Here is a 21,196-nt window from a genome sequence, read left to right as displayed (position 1 = left end):
ATTTAAGACCTGATTTTGTATGATAACTCTTTCCCTTAATATCGTGTTTTAATTTAGGTTTATGATATGTCAATATAACTTGCTATAGGACTGAGATCTGGCACAGGGCTTTTGTTTAAAAAGCTGTGGAGCACTTCCTCCTTTGGTGGAGCTGGGTTTATTTGTTGATTTTCAGGTACAGAACTGTATTTCATTGTTAATTCAGTATCGGTACAGAAGCAAAATCCTACCCTGTTTTAATAACATACCACTGTTTTAATAAAAGGAAGTCATATAATTTCTCTGGCACAATAAGGAAATACAAACAGAACTAAAGTTTCGTAAAGCTTTGTACAGTTTCAGTACAGATGATTCATTATAACTTACTTAGCATAAAACCTTCAGACATGAGAAAATGGGGAAAAGAGCTTGTAGGGTGTTTTTCCTCTGGTGGTGCTTTTCAAATTTGTTAGTTTATATTCTACCTGTCTTGAATCAGAAACCCTTTGTAAGAAATGGGAAATGATAACTTACAGAAATAAGTTATTTTATGACCAGGACAGACAAGTGCTTACCAGCAATATAAAAAACAGAAACAAGTAGGTAGCACTGCTAACTCTAACTCTTGCCTCTCTGACTCTTAGAGTATCACTTACAGATACTTGAGTTGGGCAGCCAAAGTCTGAGTGGAGGAGACAGAAGGAAACTTGACAAAAACACGACTGAACTTGGTGCATTTCTTAACCATAGCTTTGACTTTAGTGCAGCTGTAATGGCGGGTTTATGGACTTATGGACTCCAGCTCAACTACGGTGCCACGACACAGAAGACAGTGGCGATGCTGTTTCCATTCTGCAGAAAATAACTTCATAAGAGGAACTAGGTGTCTAAGACTTAGCTAAAATTACTCAAGACCATACTTCTTGCTTCTCCTGCTGCTAGGGAGACCCACCATTGAGAGTGGAGCATGGGCACAGAGAGCCACTTGGAAGGGAGCTTTGTAGAAAGGTTTAGAGGTCAAGGGCTGTAGTGCACATCCCTCTGGTTATTTCCACTTTTTTAAAGGAAAAGTTTCTCTGTACAACATATAGGCAGACACACCACAAAAAGCTGGGAGAAAAATATACGGCCTCTCTTTCCTGCTAGCTAGCAGGCTACAGGATTAGGGTCCCTTTACCTTTAATCCCAGATTCTTGCTTCCTATCTGCAACTTCCGGTTGTAGCATGAAGAATGGTGTATGCATTTGAGCATACAAGGTGGGATTGGGGAATGGAGAAGTTACATACTTTAAAAGGAAGTTTCCCACTTGCTGAATCACAGGAATATTGTGTATGTTCTTGCCAGCCCATGCTTACAAATTAAATCCTGACAGCACTCCTGCCTGAAAACTCCTCTGGATTTGTACATACAAGGATACCTCCTTTATCTGTCCAAAACAACCATAGGTGAGAGATAGGAGCCTGCATGTTGAAATTGATTTAAGTGGCAGGAGTCATGGATCATCACAGCAGCTGACTTTAGGCACTTTTGCACAGCCAAAACCTAAGCTACCAAGAGGTTCCCAAGTGCTGAAGATGTCTACCAAAAATCCTTTTGACTTAAGGTCTTGCTTAGACACCTTCAGTAACATTTACATGCCCTGAAAAATGCCTTTCTGTTTTTAACTATTTCCTGGAATTGCAGCTAATCTGAGGTCAAAAGCAAGTTGAAGTAATCAATCTGTGCATTCACATGTCAAGGATGCCTTTATATATGTCTTTCCTCTGGATGCAGACCATAGTATGAAACAAAGGCAGTGTCAGCTTCCACCCATAGCATTGCATGCACCCAACTACTGCTGTTTAAATCCACGTCCAAACCCCTACAAATATCATGTTCTCCTCTTTCCTGCAGTGTTTAATTGGAAAGAAAGCTTGATATAGGCACAGAAGAATTTGAGTCTTCTCTGAGCCACTAGGTACCTTAATACAGCTCTTGAAAGTGATATGAGAACCAGTATGCTGGTCCCCAGAGGAAAATCATACTTTGGGCTGTATAAGAGCTTTGTTATTTCTTTTGAAGCAGTGTATGAGGGGCCCTAGAGATGCAAACACTGATCTTCTCTGCTCCTCATATAACTAATGGCCTGGCTGGTGCCATCGTTTCTGTCTCTTCTTCTGACTCATACTCTTCTACTTCTCTGACAGCAAACCGAGCCTTTGGCATTGGAGCTAGATTGTCTGCTCTGGTGAAGCGATGACGGCCACTTGAATTTCCTCTTTGACCTGGCAGATTGGATGGAGCTGCTCCTCTATCCAAGTGTGCCATTGGAATCAGTTCTTGGCGGTGCTTGGATTCCAGTGGCCGTAGTCGGGGCTGGGATCTCGACACTAATGGGAACGCAGCATCAGAGCCACTTCTATGCTGATCTAAAGAAAAATAGACAAATAACACATTTTTTAGAGAAAAGAGAAATGCCATGGTATTGTCAAGGAGAGATAAAGGGTATTCAATACAATACAATACCCTGGAACTGAAGCATTTTAAATAATTACTATAGAATAAGGGAGAAGTCAAGAACTAAAAATAGCCCTAGTTTTTAATTTTCATCTCAAAGCTGATGTTTAAAATATTTTATTTATCTTATCTCAGCTCTGAAACCCCAGAGGATAAGCACATTCAGCTACCTTTGGGTGTCTCACAGACCTGCCCTGTGCCTTCACTGCAAGGGTGAAGGGCAAGAGTGAAATGCAAGAGTGTTCCTTTATGTAATTTGAATTTTCCTCAAATTTCACAAGTATACCTCGTGCCAAGGTATAAAGCATTTTGAAACCCACAGTGATGAAGAAGAAAACTCTAGTCCATTAAAAATCAAGTTTACCAGTGTCCTGTGACTAAGAAGAGGGAAGAGAAGGGTTTCATCTGAAACCAGGGGTGCTTTGATTACTTTAGATGTCTCAGATCTGCTCCTACCAGCTTGCTTTGCCGTAAGTACATTGTGAAAATTTGTCTGCAATAAGCCAATAACTGACATTCTCATCCTGTTGAGTTTATAGAATATAACTTTTCACTTTTCTTAAAGCCACTTTTAGTCTAACTACACAGTAGCAAAGTAGTTAATGTAAGAAACAACTAACAATCTAAGTAGGAGGCTCTGGGATGTAAGCACAAAAGTCTATGAACAATAAAATTAGTCCAAATCCTGCTACAGTTAAAGTGCACATGTATTGCATATGGTCACTGAGTCAAAATTTAACAAATTATTGCAGATCCATAATTATTACATTATTGTAAGCTAATATTTATTTCACAGTTGGCACAGTAAAGCACTGCTGCTCATATGCCACGTGGACATATTACACCCTAAGCAGGATAGGATTTCTCAGATTTCAAGGGCTTCTACCTAGCCCTTTGGGAGCATTACTTCTTCGAAGTATGAATGATATATATTGCCAAAGAAATAATTCATGGAATCATAGACTGGTTAGGGTTGGAAGGGACCCTTAAGATCCCTTACTTCCAGGCCCCCTTCCATGAACAGGAAACCTTCCACTAGACCAGGTTCTCAGTCCCATTCAGCTTACTAATGAGCACCTCCAGGGATGGGGAGTCCATAACTTGGCTGGGCAACAACAACCTCTCTGGACAATTCATTTATATGAGTGGCAAAAAGAGCTGATAGGTGACTTAAGGTTCTAATTGTGGTCATTTCTGGCCTCTTAGTTACTAAACTTTCTGCACATGCTATATATAAGAGCTAAACCAAGCTTGCTGGAGGATGCTTTCTCCAGAAGGTCTCCCAGGCATAGACAGAAGAGATGACATTTATCTCTGCAAATGCATATGTGCATATATGAGGTTGTCACTCTAATTCCCTTCATACTGAGTACTTCTCTTTTTATTTTCCAAGTGCAATTCATCTTATCCCAAGAGTTTATGAGAGGACTTTAGGGTGGATTTTTCCTGCTGAAGACACCTAAAATGGTGTTAATGCTACACAACGGCCCTAAGATGGGACCAGAAGCTGGACCAAAAAGTCTATTTATTTGCATAGATCACAAGGCAGGGCTCAAATTCAGGCCTATCTAATAGTAAAAAAGTACCTCCATTCATTGCTTCAGGATTTAGCTCTCTCCCCACTAAAATAATATGCCTACCTCCTATAGCAGCATTTGGTCCCTTGAAAGTGTCTGCAGTGATTTTAGGTCTGAGACTGCTGTGTGGAACACTTTAAACCTTTTAGAAAGACACATATCTCCTGTGATGATGTCCTGATGAAAAGGACAACAAAAATCCCCTTGAGTAACATTTATTTTCCCTTCTGAGTAGATCCTATTGGTTTCCATTTTGCTGTCGTCATGTGTGGGTGCCCATACCGGACTTAGGATGGAGTGTTTAAGGCAAGAACCAAAGACAGTGAAAGGAAGAATCTTGGGAAGTCCAGGGAGAAACTAGTGCAGGAAAATAAAGGAAAAGGAGGATAAAAAGGGCCAGTCAGTACATGTGTCCAGTAATGCCCTGCACTTGATCCACAGAGTTTATCCTGTTTTTTTCATTTGACTGTACTTCTGACTGTGTTCCTCTATTAGCAGCTCCCTATACTGTGTGCTTGTGTGTGTGGAGGGCTGAGTGCCAGCAACTGGAGGGACTGGGATGCATCTGTCAGTGCAAAATTACTGGCAATCATCAAGCCAGAGTAGCCATTAAGTAGGATAAGAGGCTTGGGAACTGCCTATTGGAGCAACCACGAGTTTGGAACAAAGACTGAGGAGGGCAGAAGGTCTGTAAGCTGACTACTGGAAGAAACACAAGGTCCAGAGCAGTGACTGAAGAGACCATGGGATCTGTGGTTGGCTACTAGTAAGGCCATAATCTGGACTGGGTACCAAAGAGAGGTTTGCATGTGTGTGTTCCTGTGTGTGAGGAGAGGAGACCAGGGGATCCAGGAAGCTGCTCCAGGGAAGACTGGCTGTCCAAGGCCAGCTACTGGAGGGTCCTACAATATATGGAGTGAAGACCACATCTCTGTGTGCATGTGTGTGCGTATGTGTAGGGCTGCGTACCAGCAGCTGTTATGGGGCTGTGTCTCCAGGGGCTTACATGCCCAAGTGCCACCAAATGTGCAGATGGAAGGTCCAGGGCCAGCTACTGAGAGAAGCATGTATGTCAGGCCATTTGCTGGGGATTCAGATAGCATGTATGTATTTATAATTTTTCACTAACAGTCTGTCAGCCTCATCAGCCAGAGAGGGGACAAGGATGACGCCATCAGTGCTGTTTGCATTTGTGTGAGCACTGTGCCATGTCTGTGCTGCTCTCTGTGTCTAGCTGTGTGTACACGTGCACTGAATTTTGGTGTGGGGCTGTGCATTGTGAATACCTGCTCAGTCTTGGTACCTGCAGGACCTGGGGGCATGGAGCTCCATCAGTCTCACCTGGACTGGGCTACAGGTTCAGCAACTCACAATAATTTTGCATACAGTTTTGTCTGTGGGGCTGCGGGGAGCACATAATTTGTGTTCTTGGGCTTGGCCAGGTGGAATTGCAGGGATCACAGGAATGTTTGTTCAGGAGGGAAAAAGAGAAAAGTAGGAGGTGCTGGAACAAAACAGAAACTGCTGCGGTAATGATCATATAAACAACACAGATAAAACAGAAAGGAGAGAAGGGTGTAGCTCATTTAAAGAGGCCATGGACTTCCATGGGAGTATTCACGTAGTACGGTTAAATCCACCAAACAACTGGCCAAGTTTCTTTTACTGCTGGAGTAGGACACAGAGTAAAGTGTTTCCATTACCTGTAAAAGTAACATGCCTGGTTTTCCTTCTAGTGGACTGGCGTGGACCCTGAGGCAAGGAGAGGTAGTGTACTTCCCTGGTGTTAACCTGTGTAGGAGACAGAAGTGTGTTCAGTGCCCGTGGTTGCCTCCACTTGGCACTCACTTGGTGAAACAGTAAAGAGGAATGGTAATATGCTGCACCTTTACAGCCAGATTTTGAGAGGTATGATCAATGGTTAATTTGGATGGTTGAACTCAACGTCAGCTCCAGTGAGAATGTCTGTCTGATATAATAGTCATAGGGTTTTTTTACCATCAGTGGAGAAAAACATGTTCTTCTAAGATAAACCTTTCTTATTTCAGGTGAAAAATTTAAATACAAATCATGTATCCAAAAAGAACTTATTTCTCTTCCTTAGCTGTGATTATCTCAGCTGTAAATGTCTGTGCTGTTCAATGCCTACCTTTGGTCAGACAAATCTCTCACTGATTGAGAGCCCAAATCGTCAATGTGCCAGACACTTTGCATCAGGCCTTTTTTGATTACACTATACTTTGCACACGCAAAATCAATGCAAGTTACATTATTTTACTACAAGCAGCCAGAGTAGCTGATTTCTGACCAATGTATAGAGATCAGACATGAAAACTTTGCTGTTCACATGCTAAGTGAAGCTCTTTCTTCTTAGGTGCTGCATGAGCATACCGGGGGAAATATCCATTTTAATTATAGCAAAGAGCACATAAAAATGGGTGTCTTTCCATACTTGCAGAGAAGCAGAGGCAATTTTATATAAATAGCAGATAGATAACAGGTACCGGTCTACCCCAAGGCAAGCTGTTTCCCTTCCTGCAACTTTGCCTCAGGCTGTGTTCCCGACGGATGAGGATTTCTTGCGCTTGTTTCTCACTTGTGTTAGTAGGTAGATTGTGCCGGTTGTATGCTGGTGCCTGAAACAGAAAATGCACCCAGCTCATTTCTGTTGCATTTGCAATGTTAATCAGTCTGGTCAATCACAGGGCCAAGGGGACATCTGCCTCAGCTCGGTCACCAGCTCACCGCAGATCTCTCTGGTATCTCATGGCAAAATGCAGCCATGCACAAACCTCACTGCCAGAGCAAGATGTGAGGAAGCACGAACACAGCTCTAAGCCTCAGACCTCAAGGGCTGCATTTTGATGCCATTTTTGATAGCCTCTTTCCTGCTCATACTGCAGGTATATAAAATACACATGCCTAAGAAGGTTATTCTCATCTGGGCTTGTCATCTCTTTTCTCATCACACATTTGGGAGCTACAGATATGATGCAGGTCCCAAGAATGAGAACTCAGCTCTGAGCTTTGGTACTAATGCTACTGAGCATGGGGCAAGCTTCAGGTGCACTCAGGAACAAAGAATGTATCTCCAGAATGAGATGTACAGCTGAGTTACCTTTCCATACTTGGACAAACTACAAATTAATATTACCCTAAAACTGAGCATCGTTTAAGACAAGCTTTTTAGTTTATTGCATATATCTAGTGAAATGAAGGAAATCATTATCTGCCTTAAAGAGAAAAATTCATTGAAATTTATAAATGCTCTTAAAAAGTAGAATCTGATCTTAGTCTCATGTGCAAGGCTGCTTGTAAAGCTGGTCTGCTAAGCCAGAGCTTTTCAGAGCTGAAAAAAAGTAGTAGAAGTGGCCTTATTTTTCTTCCAATCTTTCATTTTCAAAAGCACAGCATTGTCAATACTACACAGGAAATGACTGGCAAAAATAGCCATTAATGTAATTGATTTTGAAGAGGGAGAGTTCATTTCAGTAAGCTAACTATATATGCAAATTGTCGCTGGTAAGATAAGAAATTAATATCATAAGGATAATTAGCCATGGCAAATCAAACAACGTTAGGAATGAATAACATATTAATAATGCCACATTTAAATGAGCAGGCCCTACCATTTTCTAGTACACGTGTGTTACATGAGTTAGCCCTGTTTATCAGCATAATTTCAAGGTTGCTCTAATACATCCTCTACCACTCATTGCTGTGGGCAAGCACTCAATTGTCTATTCAGTGCCCGAGACCGGATTAAGTAGATACCATACCCTGGGCTGCGTCAGGGTCAGTGCGAATTTCTGCAAAACACATCCCTGCTGAGGTATTATCACACCATTTTTACAGCGGAAAAAAATCCACCAAAAAACAAAAAACACTTAAATGTGTAAAATGAAGCTCCGGAGGACGTGGAAATTTTTTTCCTTCGTTTTTTTCCTCCTGTGGCGCGGGTAAATGCCGCTCCCACGCAGGGCTGCGCAGTGTTTGCCGGCGCTGGTCCGCCCGCCCCCGCAGCGGAGTTTCGCTGCTGCCAGAGCCCTGCCAGCCCTGCCTCCCGCAGCCAGGCTGCCCTCCCGGGAGCCCGGGGAGCCAAGAGAAGGCGGCTTCCCATCCAGACAGCTGTGCAGCGAGGGAAGCCTGACCTCTACAGCTCATTCATAGATTTTCCCGACTTTTCTCGATGCCGTCAGGGTGAAGCCAACGGAAAAAAAAAAAAACCCAGCTTTCATTTATTCCACCCAGATCAGTGCCCAAGCCCGGGGTTCTTCCCTGCTTGCCCTCCCCGGTCGGCTGGGAGCGGCTGCGGGCTCCCAGCAGGTGCCCCGGCACGGGGAGGGCAAACAAGAGCTGCGGGTCTGCAAACAGAGCGCGACAGCCGGTGGCTCACACACCCTTTGTCGCACTTGGTACAGGTTGTGTGCCAGGACATCTCTCATGGACTCCACCTCTGCGGGGGACAGCCTGTGTGCACGCCGGTTCCTGCTGCTCCTGTAAATAAAAGGGAAAATTAAATACGATATTAATGAGCTGATTAAATACTAATACCATTAAATAATGCACAGTCTATTTTTAGTGCTAGAACAGAAGGATATGAAGAGCCTTTCAGTGACCAGCAACACCTGGAAATCATCCAAAGATGAACAAAAAAAAGGTCAAATTTTGCTCTTTCATGGGTTTTATCCATACAGTGGGTAGTCAAATTGGGCCCTAAGTCGTCATACAGCTGGCAGCAGAAACTCTTCTTTCTTAAATAAGAACTTCTTTCTCCATAAAGAAGTTCCTATTTAAGGATTAGATTAGGCCATAGCCAGCTCAAGAAAGCACTGAAAGTTCCCTCCTCTGTCTGAATAAAGACCTCAGCATGGTCTAGCAGTCTGGGCCTTGTCATCTTACTGATTTTTACTCCTTTGAGAAAGTGAAGAAAATCCTTAAGAATGAAAGGGTATGCCAATTGTGAAGCCTGAGAGACCTGCCCTGTGGTGAGGAGCACATATAGAGTTTCCTTGCTACTGAAAGTGTTTCTCCCTTTGAAATGAAAGAAGTACCTAAAAGATTGTGTTTTTAAAAAACTTTGACAAGCCCACAGTCACTTGTAGCTGCCTGGTTTTTTCACTAGCAAAACAGTGGAGGAGGGCTGCGGTGAAATGTTATCGGGTTTCACTGCATCAGTCAATCACTGTGAGAGGTAGTGTTCAGATGAATTCCCAGGAAAAGAAAGGGAAATAGATAGTGATCATCCAGGATGAATCAGTCTGGGTTCATCTAGTTGTTTCTGATTTTTTCCTTTCTCCATGTTGTTTTCTTGCCTCTTAAAAAAAAAAAAAAAGTAATTGCAAGTGTTTGTTTTCAGCTGTTGTCCTAAAGTGATGTCTGTAAATTGTGCAATTAAAAAATTGATGATGATCAATGTACAGTATTGCCAAAGATTTGTGTGCATCTATCTCATACTTCCTCTAAAATAAATTAAAAACTTTTAATGGCAAAGGAAGATGGATCTCAAGCTAAACTGAGATTATGATGTAAACATAGGAAAAAGGCTGGAATTTGCAATTACATCTAGTTTAACAATATTACCACTGTTTTGTTCTATAATCTAACATGAACATCTTGAAAACTTTTAGGACCAACTTGAACTGCCTCGATTCTATATTTTACTGCCTCTTACCATCAAGTAGACAGTGATCCCTGGTGCCCTGGCCCTGTCCAAAGCCTCTGGAATATAAGAGTTAATTCCTAATATATTTCAAGGTTTCGGGATGTGTTTTCATTCTGCCATCAGACTAAAACTGAGATCTGACATTTTTTTTTTTTGTGAAGTAAAACCAGAGAGAAATTAACAACAGACTAAGGTGTAGTATCAGAACTAGGACTGGGATAAGCAAGAGGTTAAGGACCTCACTGAAGCATGAGACCCATGAGTCTGCCACTGAGCTGCTGGCAAGTCAGTGTGACAGAAAAGGACTGCCTTTCTGGATTTGACAAGAAATCTTATCTTGTCCCTGACAAATACTTCCCAACAAATATTTAATTGATATTCATCAAGTCTCAACAATTGTAGCAACAACAAAGTTATTTAGTTACCATTAGGAAAAAAAGACCTTCAGCACTGCCCAATTCCAGGCTGGCTGGGTGGGTGGGTGCATGGGTTGGTTGGTTCCCTTTTCATTTGCTTTCAGTTCCCAGAGATAACACTGAGACGATCCAGGGATGCTACATAAGGCTTGGGTGTACTGCACCTTTACTCCAGCTGGGTGTGGTGTGTCTCAGACTGGGGTTCAGCCCATGTATCCTGCCTTCCACAGCAAGGAATCCGGACTCCCTGCTGTCAGCAGCCCCCATCTGATGTCCCTTTGGACAACAGGGAGACCCTAGGTATACCTGGGAAAGTACACACAAGCACAAACCCTGCGGACTGTCAACAAGTATTGGTCTCTAAAATACAGGCTTGGCTCATTTGTGTAATGCAAATGGAACTGGAATAGTTGCTGCAGGTGGCTTTGACATCACAGGGAACAACTGCCTCCCTGCTTTGTGCTTCACTGAATGTGTCCACAGGGTCTTTATCCCTTACAGTTGGGAATAAATATGGGAAAGGATCTAAACAGGGAAAAGCTTGACTCCACTGGGGAAACATCAGATTCTCTCTTTACTTTTCCAGCTGCATACCTGACTTTCTCCACATGCCAGCACAGAAGTAGCCAGTTCTAAGTCGTTTAAAAGCTTATTATTTCACTCTTGAAGTGAATTAAATAGAATAAATAAAACTCCTTGAGTTTCAGTTGAGCTGGGGTAACAAGAGAACAAATAGCATGAAGATAATCTATATTGTTCTGGAGCACAAATAAAAAACAGTCATTCCTTTCATGGGATTGGATATTAACCTACCCAACTGATAACAATGCATATATATGGTAATAAGGAATAGATTGTTTTTACATTTTGCAATACCTTAAGGAAGGACTTTCAAAAAACCCCAAACATGTTCGGTATGTGAAGTAATCCTTATTGAAACAATTTCTTTGTTCTTATTGAATCTTCCAACATGTTACAACAAAGAATAGCACAGGATATATATTTGTGATGAAAAAAATTATAATACACCATGAAAACTGTCTCTCTGTAATGATAGCCATGACAGTATATCTTTCTTCCTTAGATATGGAGATAGTTGATACTTGATACATTGATGCTTGCACAAGCTGTGTAATACTATTTTTCATATTATATCTAAAATTTTGAACTTTGTAAACTCTCCATTAATCTTCACTAGTCCTGTGAAGGAATAACATTATTGGGCACAGCTCTCTCATAACTGTACTACCACAAATGACAACACACTTGGTTCTGATCTGTACTGTATTGATATGTTTTAAGATTTACCAAAGCCAACATTGCACCAATATGAAGCCAACATTAAGTAAACTCAGTATCAAACCATCTTTTTCTCTAATGGTCATATTTCCTACAATTTCCTACAAAAAACAGCCATAAACCCACAGTTTTGATAATATCTCCTAGACTCTGCTTTTGCCATTTCCATCCTTGTTTATAAGGCTTATATTCTCCAAAACATCATAACCAAATGCTCTGCTTTCATTCAAATGTGGATTTTTTGTTGCACAATCCATAGGCAAATTTTTTCACTCTGCACTGGAAATACTGTGAATTGGACACCCACTCCACCTGCAGGAATCACACCAGCATGAATGCAATTCTGCTAATCCACAGTATTGGAGATCTGCTTTGATTCTTATAAAGTAAATCTCTTTCTGTGCATAAAGGCTGCAAAACTGATCAGAAGTGTGAGTGAGAGTTTTCTCACTACTCTGGCGCTGCTAATAATGCTTTACTTGTCATACATTGGAATTTTATTTCAAATCTCCTCTTGTTCATGGTCAGAGTTTTGTATCCTCACTGAAGACAGGGACTTTGGGTACACGCTGTCTCAATTATATCAATCAGACAATTTATAAATACACTTAGAAACCTTTTCCACAGGTTCATTTAATTGCTGTGAGGAATGGCAACAGGAACTGCTGTATTGGCTCAGACCAAAGGTCCAGCTAGCTCAATATCTTGTCTCCTGCAGTGCTCAACAGCAGACACTTATCAATGAACAGAGGTGGGAAAACGTGTATTTTCCTAGAACTCTCACAGCTTGCAAGATCAGAATGGTTTTGAGCCACAGGCTGCTTTTTTGAAGTTGACACTTCATTTTTATAAAGGCTTTCTCATCAGAGGATGAAGCATAGCAAAATTCAATTATAGCCAGAGTAGAGACAGCAAAAATTAGTCCATCATATCAGCTGTTTATTAAAGAGTATTTTTCAATCTAAATTCTCAGCTCAGGAGAGAATTTCTGAACTCTGATGGAGCAATTTTTCTTATTTTCTCTCTCCCTTGGGAAAAGAAGAGGGATGTGGTTTGACTGCCATGGATTGTCTAACAACCTTGCACATTTTCTCTTGGCTCAGAATGGTTAAGGGATTACAGCAGACAGGAAGGAGCCTGGCATACATGCAGTCTTTTTTAATATCATCCATTCACCAAAGAATAATTTAGAGAGAAAAGGGCTAGGTCTTACATTGTGTGCTGACATCAGTACAAGAAAGCAGATTGATCTTGACATGATTAAGCCAAAGTTCCAAGAGAGATTTTAATTTAATATCCATTTGGTATTTGGATTTTCTGTTATTGGCAGAGATCATCATTCAAAAAAAATAATATGCTGGACCCTCTCAGAGGCTGCTGCAAAATGGAGAGCGGTTTAAGGATGCAACAGGGAAGAGCAGGCAACAGCAACACTGGGCAGCAAGAGCCTGGGAAAGAATTTATGGAGGCAAGTGCCTTCAGCAGTACCTGTACTCTGGACAGTGTGTTGCAAGGTGAGGATAAATACATGCATGTCAGTTATGGTGTGCAGGAGGGAAGATTTGTGCAGACTCTTCTCCTAGAGGGTAGTTCCCTCCGTTCCCTCTGGAGATCCCACCAGTTTTGTTCCCTGGTCAGTCTGATACCAAGTTGCATTACTGTTTGATAGAATCATAGAATGGCTTGCATCTGGTTCCAAACCCACCACAATGAGCAGGGACATCCTCAACTCTTGCCAGGTTGTTCAAAACCCCATCACATCCAACCTTGAATGTTTCCCAGGATGAGGCATCTACCACCTCCCAGAGCAACCTGTTCCAGATATTCACCACCCTCATCCTAAGAAAGTTCTTGTACCTAGTCTGAATCTACCTTCTCCTAGTCCTGCTGCTACAAAGCCTCCTAAAAGGCCTGTCCCCATCTTTCTTGTAAGCCCTCTTTAAGTACTGAAAAGTTGCAATCAAGTTTTCCCAGGGCCTTCTCTTCTCCAGGTTAAACAGCCCAAACTGTCTCAGCATTGTCTCGTAAGAGAGGCGCTTCAGCCTGCTTTGTGGCACTCCTCTGGACCTGCTCCAACAGGTCCATGTCTTTCCTGTACAGAGGATCCCAAAGCTGGACATAGCACTGTAGAGTCTCACAAGGACAGAGCAGCAGGAGAGAATCCCCTCCCTCAACCTGCTGGCCATGCTACTTTTGATGCAGGATATGGTTTGTCTTTCTGGGCTGCAAGTCCACGTTGACAGTTCATGTCCAGCATTTCCACCAGAAGCATTCTCAAGTCCTTCTTGGCAGGCTGCTCTCAGTGTTTAATTGGACAAAATTGTTTGTTTGGGAAATACCAAAATAAGGCAAGACGGTTACAGGATTGCAAACTGGAGTTGCAAAAATTGCAAATGATGCAAAAGAAATCTGCTCTCAGAAAAAAATTCATGGTTGGGATAATGGAGTCAGGAGCAGTATGCTAAGCCATCCCGCAGGTGTCTCAGCACCTGGCAGGGATTAACGAAACCCACTGGCCAGGTAAGTGATAAGTACATCTGTCTTGGGTCACTACTGTGATTTAAAGCAACTGGAGTGGCTTCTGTACCTGACTCATGGTTCAGGAGTGCCCATCATTGAAAAGAAACAGAGAAAATGTCCATGAATTTAATTTTCACTCTCTGAGCAAAGTGCAAATATGACAAACACCAAATTGCACCTGCTCTTTTCATAACTGTCTTCTTTTTGCTTATATTTCAATTGAAGTCATGGAGTACCTTGGGTACTTCCTCATTTTTGTCCCATTCTTTCCTGCCCCTACTCTGCAAAGGGTTGGGAGGTTGGTACTCACTGTAAAGAAGTAGAGGATGATTTTGAAATTTTCATGCTACTCTCAGCCATCTCAATGGCCAGTTTTATCTCCATCTTTTTGTACAATGACACAAGGCTGGATTTGGGCTGGTGTTCCCGAATTAAAATTTTCTTCAAATACTTATTGTCAAACTTCTTAAATCTGCAAAAAAGATAACAAAATCAATGGGTAAAAAAGGAAATATGTTTTCATTTCTGTAGTACAAGCTGATCTTCATTCAAATGCACACATCTACAATTCAGTGGTGGAAGCTGAATACAAATTAGAGGCACCTGTGGACTCCTGAAGGCCTGGTGAGCAGAGACTTTTAGGGGGATATTTGGCATAGTCTACTGGTCCGCAGAGATTGCAGAGCCCGCTAGACAAAAGAAAGAAACAAGCTGCAATCAGAGCAAAAAAGAGGGCTGCATGTATGTTTGCATATTACACTGCCACATTTGTCAGAAAAGAATATGGGCAGTCTCCCGGCTTTTGTACAAATGTTGTATTATAGTAGGGCATAACAGCAGCAGCTGCTCTTACTGTAATCCTGGCCTATTCAGCCAGTCACCAATGAGGCTCTAAGTGGCCCAGCAGTTACAGTAGTTAGGGCCCATTACATTGCTGATAATTTTGAATCCTGACAATTAGAGCGGAGAAAATACATTTCTTTGTACTCTGAATAACAGAGAAATTGAAAGGACCCCAAAATACTATGTGCTTGCATGCTGCAGATTGTAAAATATCACTAATGTGTGGCATAATTTGAATGCGAATGTGTGTGTGTGTCTTGGAACAGGTACGTGCTTTCAGGCAGACATTTAGCAGAACAACAGTAGATTTTCAGCCGAGCAACAGTTCCGTTTCTTTCAAAGGAACAGTTTACCACAGCAAGGTAAGGTGCTCCACAACGCTGGGAAAAGTACTACAGCATTTGTATCTTTTTTCCTTAGCAAAGGCCATTTTTTATTCATTAGTAGCAGAGGAAGGGACACAAATGTTTGCACAGGGATTAGAGCTCTTAATGTTTTTCTGTGTAACAGAAAGCCTCCTGGATTGTCATCGCTTAGGTAATTAATTCTGATACACAACTTTAAAGTTGCATAGATAGGTTTAGGGATTATTTTTCATATAATCTTCTTACATTAAATGTCTTCAGACACCGTGTGTTTTTTGAATGTCTGTGAACCAAAATACTACATTTATGGCTAGTTTGGGCAAAATTCTCTTTTCAGAGCTATCAGGTAGATGTGAGACAAAGAGATAGCATTTACTCACGGGTATGTGTAAATGCAGCAATTTCAATGGATTTACTGCTCCAACAGAGATTTGTTCCGTTTATTGACCGCACAGACAGTGATGTGGTCCCAGCAGATGGATGTCCTAAAGCTATCTCTGGACTGTCAGAGCCAAAAAGGCATTTTTAGTTTTGGGTTTTGCCCTAGTACATTATATTGTTACTCCCCACTGGGACAAGAATTGGGTGCAAACTAGTCATCCTCTTCCCACTGTTAATTCCTGGTTTCCATAGGGAGAAATCCAGTCATGAAAGGACTTGCCATGTGTCCCAGCAGACACCCTTGGCTGCGTTACTGGAGTCCAGTACTGAAAGGTCAGACAGGATTCCAGCACGGAAGTCTGGGCATAGCTAGGATAACGAGGGATAATTTTTAGCCCACAGTATCCTAATAAGATGTTTGGGGGAAAGAAAAATCAGTCTTTCCCCTACTTCCCTTCACATGCTCTGGTGGTGGCCACACCACACATGTCCACAGGGCTCCCTTAGGGAAAAGGTAGAGGGAGCAGCAGATCCATCTCTTCTGGACAGTGCTTGGAAGAGCCACAAAGCTTCACAAAACCACCTCATCCTGCCTATGGAAGAGACAAGGCGGGCCCTGCATTTCTGGGTGAACACTAGCTCGAGAGTATCTGCTTATGCTACTGGATGTTTAAATTCAAACAATCCTTTCAGCACTCTTATTTTAGATATTACTGAATGCAAAGACCTGTAAGGACAGGTGACTGATTATTACTGAATCTCTACTCACCAGCAAGGGATCCTATTTGCTATGGAGGCTCACAGCAAAAGCCAGTGTGGCATTGACACCATATGTAGCTTATGTTCTAAATCCAGAGTTAAAGAAGCATTGCCCAGGATCCTAGATTTATACCAAAGCTACGTACACAGGCTGCTGTCTGCAGCATGAGTTCCCATGCTATGTTTTTCTTTCTGAAGGCTTATTTTCTGCTTGTGCAGATTCAATTTAGCAGGCAATGTATGAGCAATGGACTCAAGAGTTAATGGTTACTCAGGAATTCACCTTTTTAAAAAGAGATATGGCACATGACCCCGGTGTTTTAATTTTCTATTCTATTTACCTACTATATTTTACATGATAGATAAGTTATTTTATTATATTAGACTGCAGTAAGAGTTACTTACTTATCTCTCAGCTGATAATGACTCCAATGTCCACATATGTCTTCAATACCAGCCTTCAAGTGATCCATCAACTGTAGAAAAAAAATTGAAAAATTTTAAGTGGCCATTGTGAAAAAAGAATGTTACCACATATACGCACTTGCTGACATGACTTTGAGATTTATTTTGTTATTGGAGCATGTAAGTTAATTCTGAAAGGACCTACATTTCTCTAAAAATCAAGGCAAAGATCCCACTGTGGCAGCTTGGCTTTTTTTTTGATGGAGGCAAAAAATTGCCTGGTCCTTTTTGCCTGCTGAACCCAAAAAATAAATTCTTGGTTCTGTCAACCAGGTTTCCCCTCTGCATGTGTGACCTTCCTGGGAGAGGCACAGGGCCAGGTACCAACACTTTCACCTTGACTGGTAAGGTGTCTGAGGAATTTGCAGAATGATGTGAGACTGGTCATTGCTAACCATGATTACTTTCAGCCATTTTTTTGTGCATTTCTAGCATTATAGAGACAGAAAAATGCCAATTTTTACAGACATATTGTCATAAGGAATGCTTTTAAATGCAAGGTTAAGTGTAAATGTTCAAATAGTAAGAATTTAATTCACTTTAAATTCAAAATCACTTGAGATACTCTAATTTTGCCAATGTCTCTGTGTGTGTTTCATTTGAAGGCACAGCGTTTCTGTTAATTTCAAACTTATCCCCGGTTGTGAAATGAAAGAAGGTACATACCTTTTCTATAACGTTAAATCAGATAGAGCAACTTTCTGTTATTTTATATAATAGTAATTTGAGAACTGAAGTAAATGTTTGAGAGGAGAAAAGATCACTGCTCAGAATAACTTGAAACTAAGTTCTCAGTCCAAAAGTTCAACTCAGTTCAATAAATCTTGATTAAAGACTTATAAGGTTTCAGTATGTCTAGAAATGGTCAGAAGTTGGCAAAAAATGTTTCTGACTGATCCAGCTGGGAAGGATGGTGAGTGCATTTTGTAAACATTTCATTTCTGTTTCTATCCTCCCATGGTCAAAGTACCAGTAAATAAGAGACTTACTGTGCTGCAACACTTGTGAAGTGATAGTATAATATGATAGTAAATACGAATATAAATAAGATGCAATATTTTAGAAAATTACACCTAGGGTTACCTCCATATATTCTTAAAAGTATTGAGTGTCCAAATCCACTGAATGCCAGGCTTCCAAGTGCCTCGCTCTGCCCAGCCCTTTTGGAATACCTGTTCTCTTCTTTTTGGGACACCAGCTACTGATATAAAAAACTTACTCGCACATGAATTTCTTCATTGATAGATTCCTTTTTGTTTGTCTTTTTAACATCCAGATATCTGACCAATGGTCCAATTGTAATTCCCTGCATTTGGAATAATGAGTTGAATTGTTAATCATCTTTTAGGCAAAAATAGAAAGAAAGTGAAAGAGGATAATTTTAATCAATTAGGAAAGCTGTGTCTTAGCACAGAAATGAACTATTACTTGTATGGAGAGCTAGAGAAGAGATTTAAAAATCAAAAACTTTGTTTAAAAAGGGTTTTTTCAGTGAGATTATATTTATTGGCATATTTTAATTATGTAAAGTAACTGACTCATTAACAATCATCTTCAGAAGTGGACTCACTTAAAAGAAAATACTATCTTTGTGAGGTCTTGCAATCTTTTTCTTTTTTCATTTTGGTAAATGAATCCATTTACTTCAACATTTCAGTATTAAATATTCCAGGGGTTTTTCACTTAGAAACAGCTTTCAGATTTTCTTCTTTCTTTACTGCACTGCTACAGAAAACCATTTTAAAAGGCAAAATAGAAACAAATTGTTTTTTTCTGAAACATTCTGGTGGAACCTAAGTGCCTTTCTTATCATAAGTGCATAGTGCCCCATTGGCACCCTAGATGATCTGAGACCTTGGTATTGGAAAATACAATATATGGGATGCACATTCTCTAGAAGTTTCAGTTCTTCCAGCTACAGCAGTAAGCAAGGTGGAATAACCCAAATATCTAAAGTAGACACCTATACTTAAAAATGTGATTTATTCACTTGGAGTTTTTTTAATATGCTTTTACAAAGGATTTCAAAATATTTGTGTTCGGTCTCCAACACAGACAAAGATAAAAGTATAAAATTCAAAATCCATCATAGAACAGGCATACTGTTTTCTGGTCAGTTTGAGATACATCACTAATAAAGGATGAATCAGCGCTGAAATGTAAAGTTAAAATACTTATTAAATTGGAAGCACCGGGAAATGCATGGGGAATGAACATAAGCAATTTTGAATATTTTAGAAGATACATGTTTTCAATAGAGAATTTTTGTAATATCTAAAAGCCCTAAGAAGGCTAATTACACAGTGCAGTGCTAAATCTGGCCCTAAAATGCAATAACTTTTCCTAGCCTAAGAGTAAATTCAACACAATTTAACTAGGAAGCTTTCAGTCACCTTGATTACATGAAGGTTATCCATTAAGGAATATACATACTTGGATGAACACAGTGAAATATATAACCACAAGAGTTGCAGTGATGAATAGATTTTTTCTGGGGAAGAGATTCACTGGAAGCAAGAATGCAAGAGAGAAGCTGCTGGCTCCTCGGAGGCCACTGTAAGAAATAATGAGTTGGTCTTTGAAGGTGAAGGGATATGTCCGGAACTTGTTACTGATGTAGAAGAGAGCAAAGACACCTAGGAAGGGAAAAATCCACAGCTATTATTAATCAAGAAGAAAAAGAAAATATTAAATATTAAAAGCAAAACAATGTCTTGGCTTGGGGAGCTGTTGACAGCCCATGTTTTTTTCAGTTTTGGTTTCTTGCAGCTCCTCTTTGACCAACTGCTGAACTTGGCTTGTGTGAAATATCTCCTATAAAATACCGTGGTTCCTAATGGCTTCAGGATTTAAATTCATTAATGCTGTTTAGAAGAGAGATTAGGGGAAAATATTTACTTCCTATATTTATGTTCCATAGTTTTCTCCAAAATGTTCTGGAGACAAGAAAAATGACTGGTTGAGAGTTTTTCCTGTGCCTTCCCTTGCAATGTTTCCTGCCTTCTGCACAGTATCTGCCTGAAGTGTTTGAACAGTGCTTTACCAACAACTCCTGTGCACAGGTTCACTGAAAGACAAAGAGTAATAGCATTTTAATTTTTAATCCTTGGGCTTATTGTGTCTCTAATTCTTTGTTTATTTCTCGAATTTCATTTTAGTTTTAATAAAATTTAAAATTAATAAGAGAGTCTGAAGCTGTCTAAGGACTGCAACTTTTCTTTCTAGGACACTTTTAGCTGTTCCTTTGATTTACTCAATCTTCTTCATCTTCCATAAGAAATATGTATCCTATGATTTATGTGGAAACCGTTAAATTACTGACTTAAAAGCTGACAAATGCTGGTAATTACTGGTGTTATTTTACACAGCTGTCACTGATATATTCAGATTATTAGAGGTAAAGCCTGTAGCAGTATCCTGTTATGTAGGTTGCTGAATACCACTTTACGCAAGAGCTTTTTTGGCTACTTATAACTATGCTAGACATCAGGTACTCAGACTGAAACGGCATATGTGAGGTATCACCCTCAGGCCAATTCTCTTTACTTTATTCAAGCTTCAGAGAAAATGATGTAATCATTTTAAAACACAAATTTAGCAGAAAATATTTTGGCCATCCTCTGGAAAGCTCTAGCACTCCCCTTGGTGTCTGAGAGAAGGATGGACATGTGGCTGGAAAACAGCTTTTATATCAGGAGAGCACTGATTCTCCCTTGATTGGAAGGATATTTCAAAATGGAAAGCAAGCCTTTAAAAATTTACAGGCCATGCTTGGTCCAGATATAGCAAGAAAATATGTAATTACTTTCTTTTTGCTGTCAGCCCACAGGAATCATATCACCTGTACTGCTTGGTACTTGTGCCTTCCCTGTATAATAAAGTTGTTCAGATGCACATACTCAAAGCTTCACAGGTTTCCCCTTTTCTCATTTTCTTCTGTTCAATGTCTTCCTCCAGGGTTCCCAGACTTAAAAGTCAAAGGTCTTGAAAGGTATATTGGCTTTGTGGGTCAAACCATCACCTTCTTCCTGCTTTCCTTTCTTTTTGACTGAGGGATAAGCAGCCTAAGAGATTTAAGAAATAGGACCTTAATCTCAGATGTTTGTGGCCAACACTTGTCTGGTCCCAAATGTTTGAATCAGTACTGTAGGCTGGAAAATAACTCAGAGTTCATCTACTCATCTATTCTAGTCCCTACTCAAAGCAGAGCTAATCAGATCTTGTGCCAGATCTTCCCCAGGCTGCAGACTCAGCACTCCCAAAAATTCCTCATACATCCAGTTCCCCAGCCTCTGACCAGGTTGGTGGCCTCTATTGCGCTTGGTCCAGAACAACCCTGTTCTTCATATGCTGGGGAGCCCAGAACTGGAGAGAGCACGCTGAAGACAGCACGCATTTCCACCAGAGCTGAAGAGTGAGTAAGAAACATT

General features: G+C 40.7%; 1 protein-coding gene across 1 annotated transcript in view; it reads right to left on the bottom strand.

Annotated features, from left to right (window-relative positions):
- Positions 1–2,089: 2,089 nt before the first annotated feature.
- The window catches only part of SLC9A4 (solute carrier family 9 member A4), a gene marked incomplete at both ends in the record, with an annotated part of 32,494 nt that continues 13,387 nt past the window's right edge, over positions 2,090–21,196 (bottom strand). Inside the window, 8 exons of the mRNA XM_082278460.1 lie at positions 2,090–2,388; positions 5,757–5,844; positions 6,558–6,689; positions 8,454–8,550; positions 14,264–14,425; positions 16,707–16,777; positions 17,986–18,072; positions 19,200–19,402. Coding sequence (XP_082134586.1) covers positions 2,090–2,388; positions 5,757–5,844; positions 6,558–6,689; positions 8,454–8,550; positions 14,264–14,425; positions 16,707–16,777; positions 17,986–18,072; positions 19,200–19,402 — 1,139 coding nt within the window. The remainder of the gene's footprint in view (positions 2,389–5,756; positions 5,845–6,557; positions 6,690–8,453; positions 8,551–14,263; positions 14,426–16,706; positions 16,778–17,985; positions 18,073–19,199; positions 19,403–21,196) is intronic.

Source organism: Coloeus monedula (assembly GCF_965178545.1).
Source record: "Coloeus monedula genome assembly, chromosome: 3".
NCBI lineage: Eukaryota > Metazoa > Chordata > Aves > Passeriformes > Corvidae > Coloeus > Coloeus monedula.
This window is presented reverse-complemented; position numbering and strand designations above follow the sequence as displayed.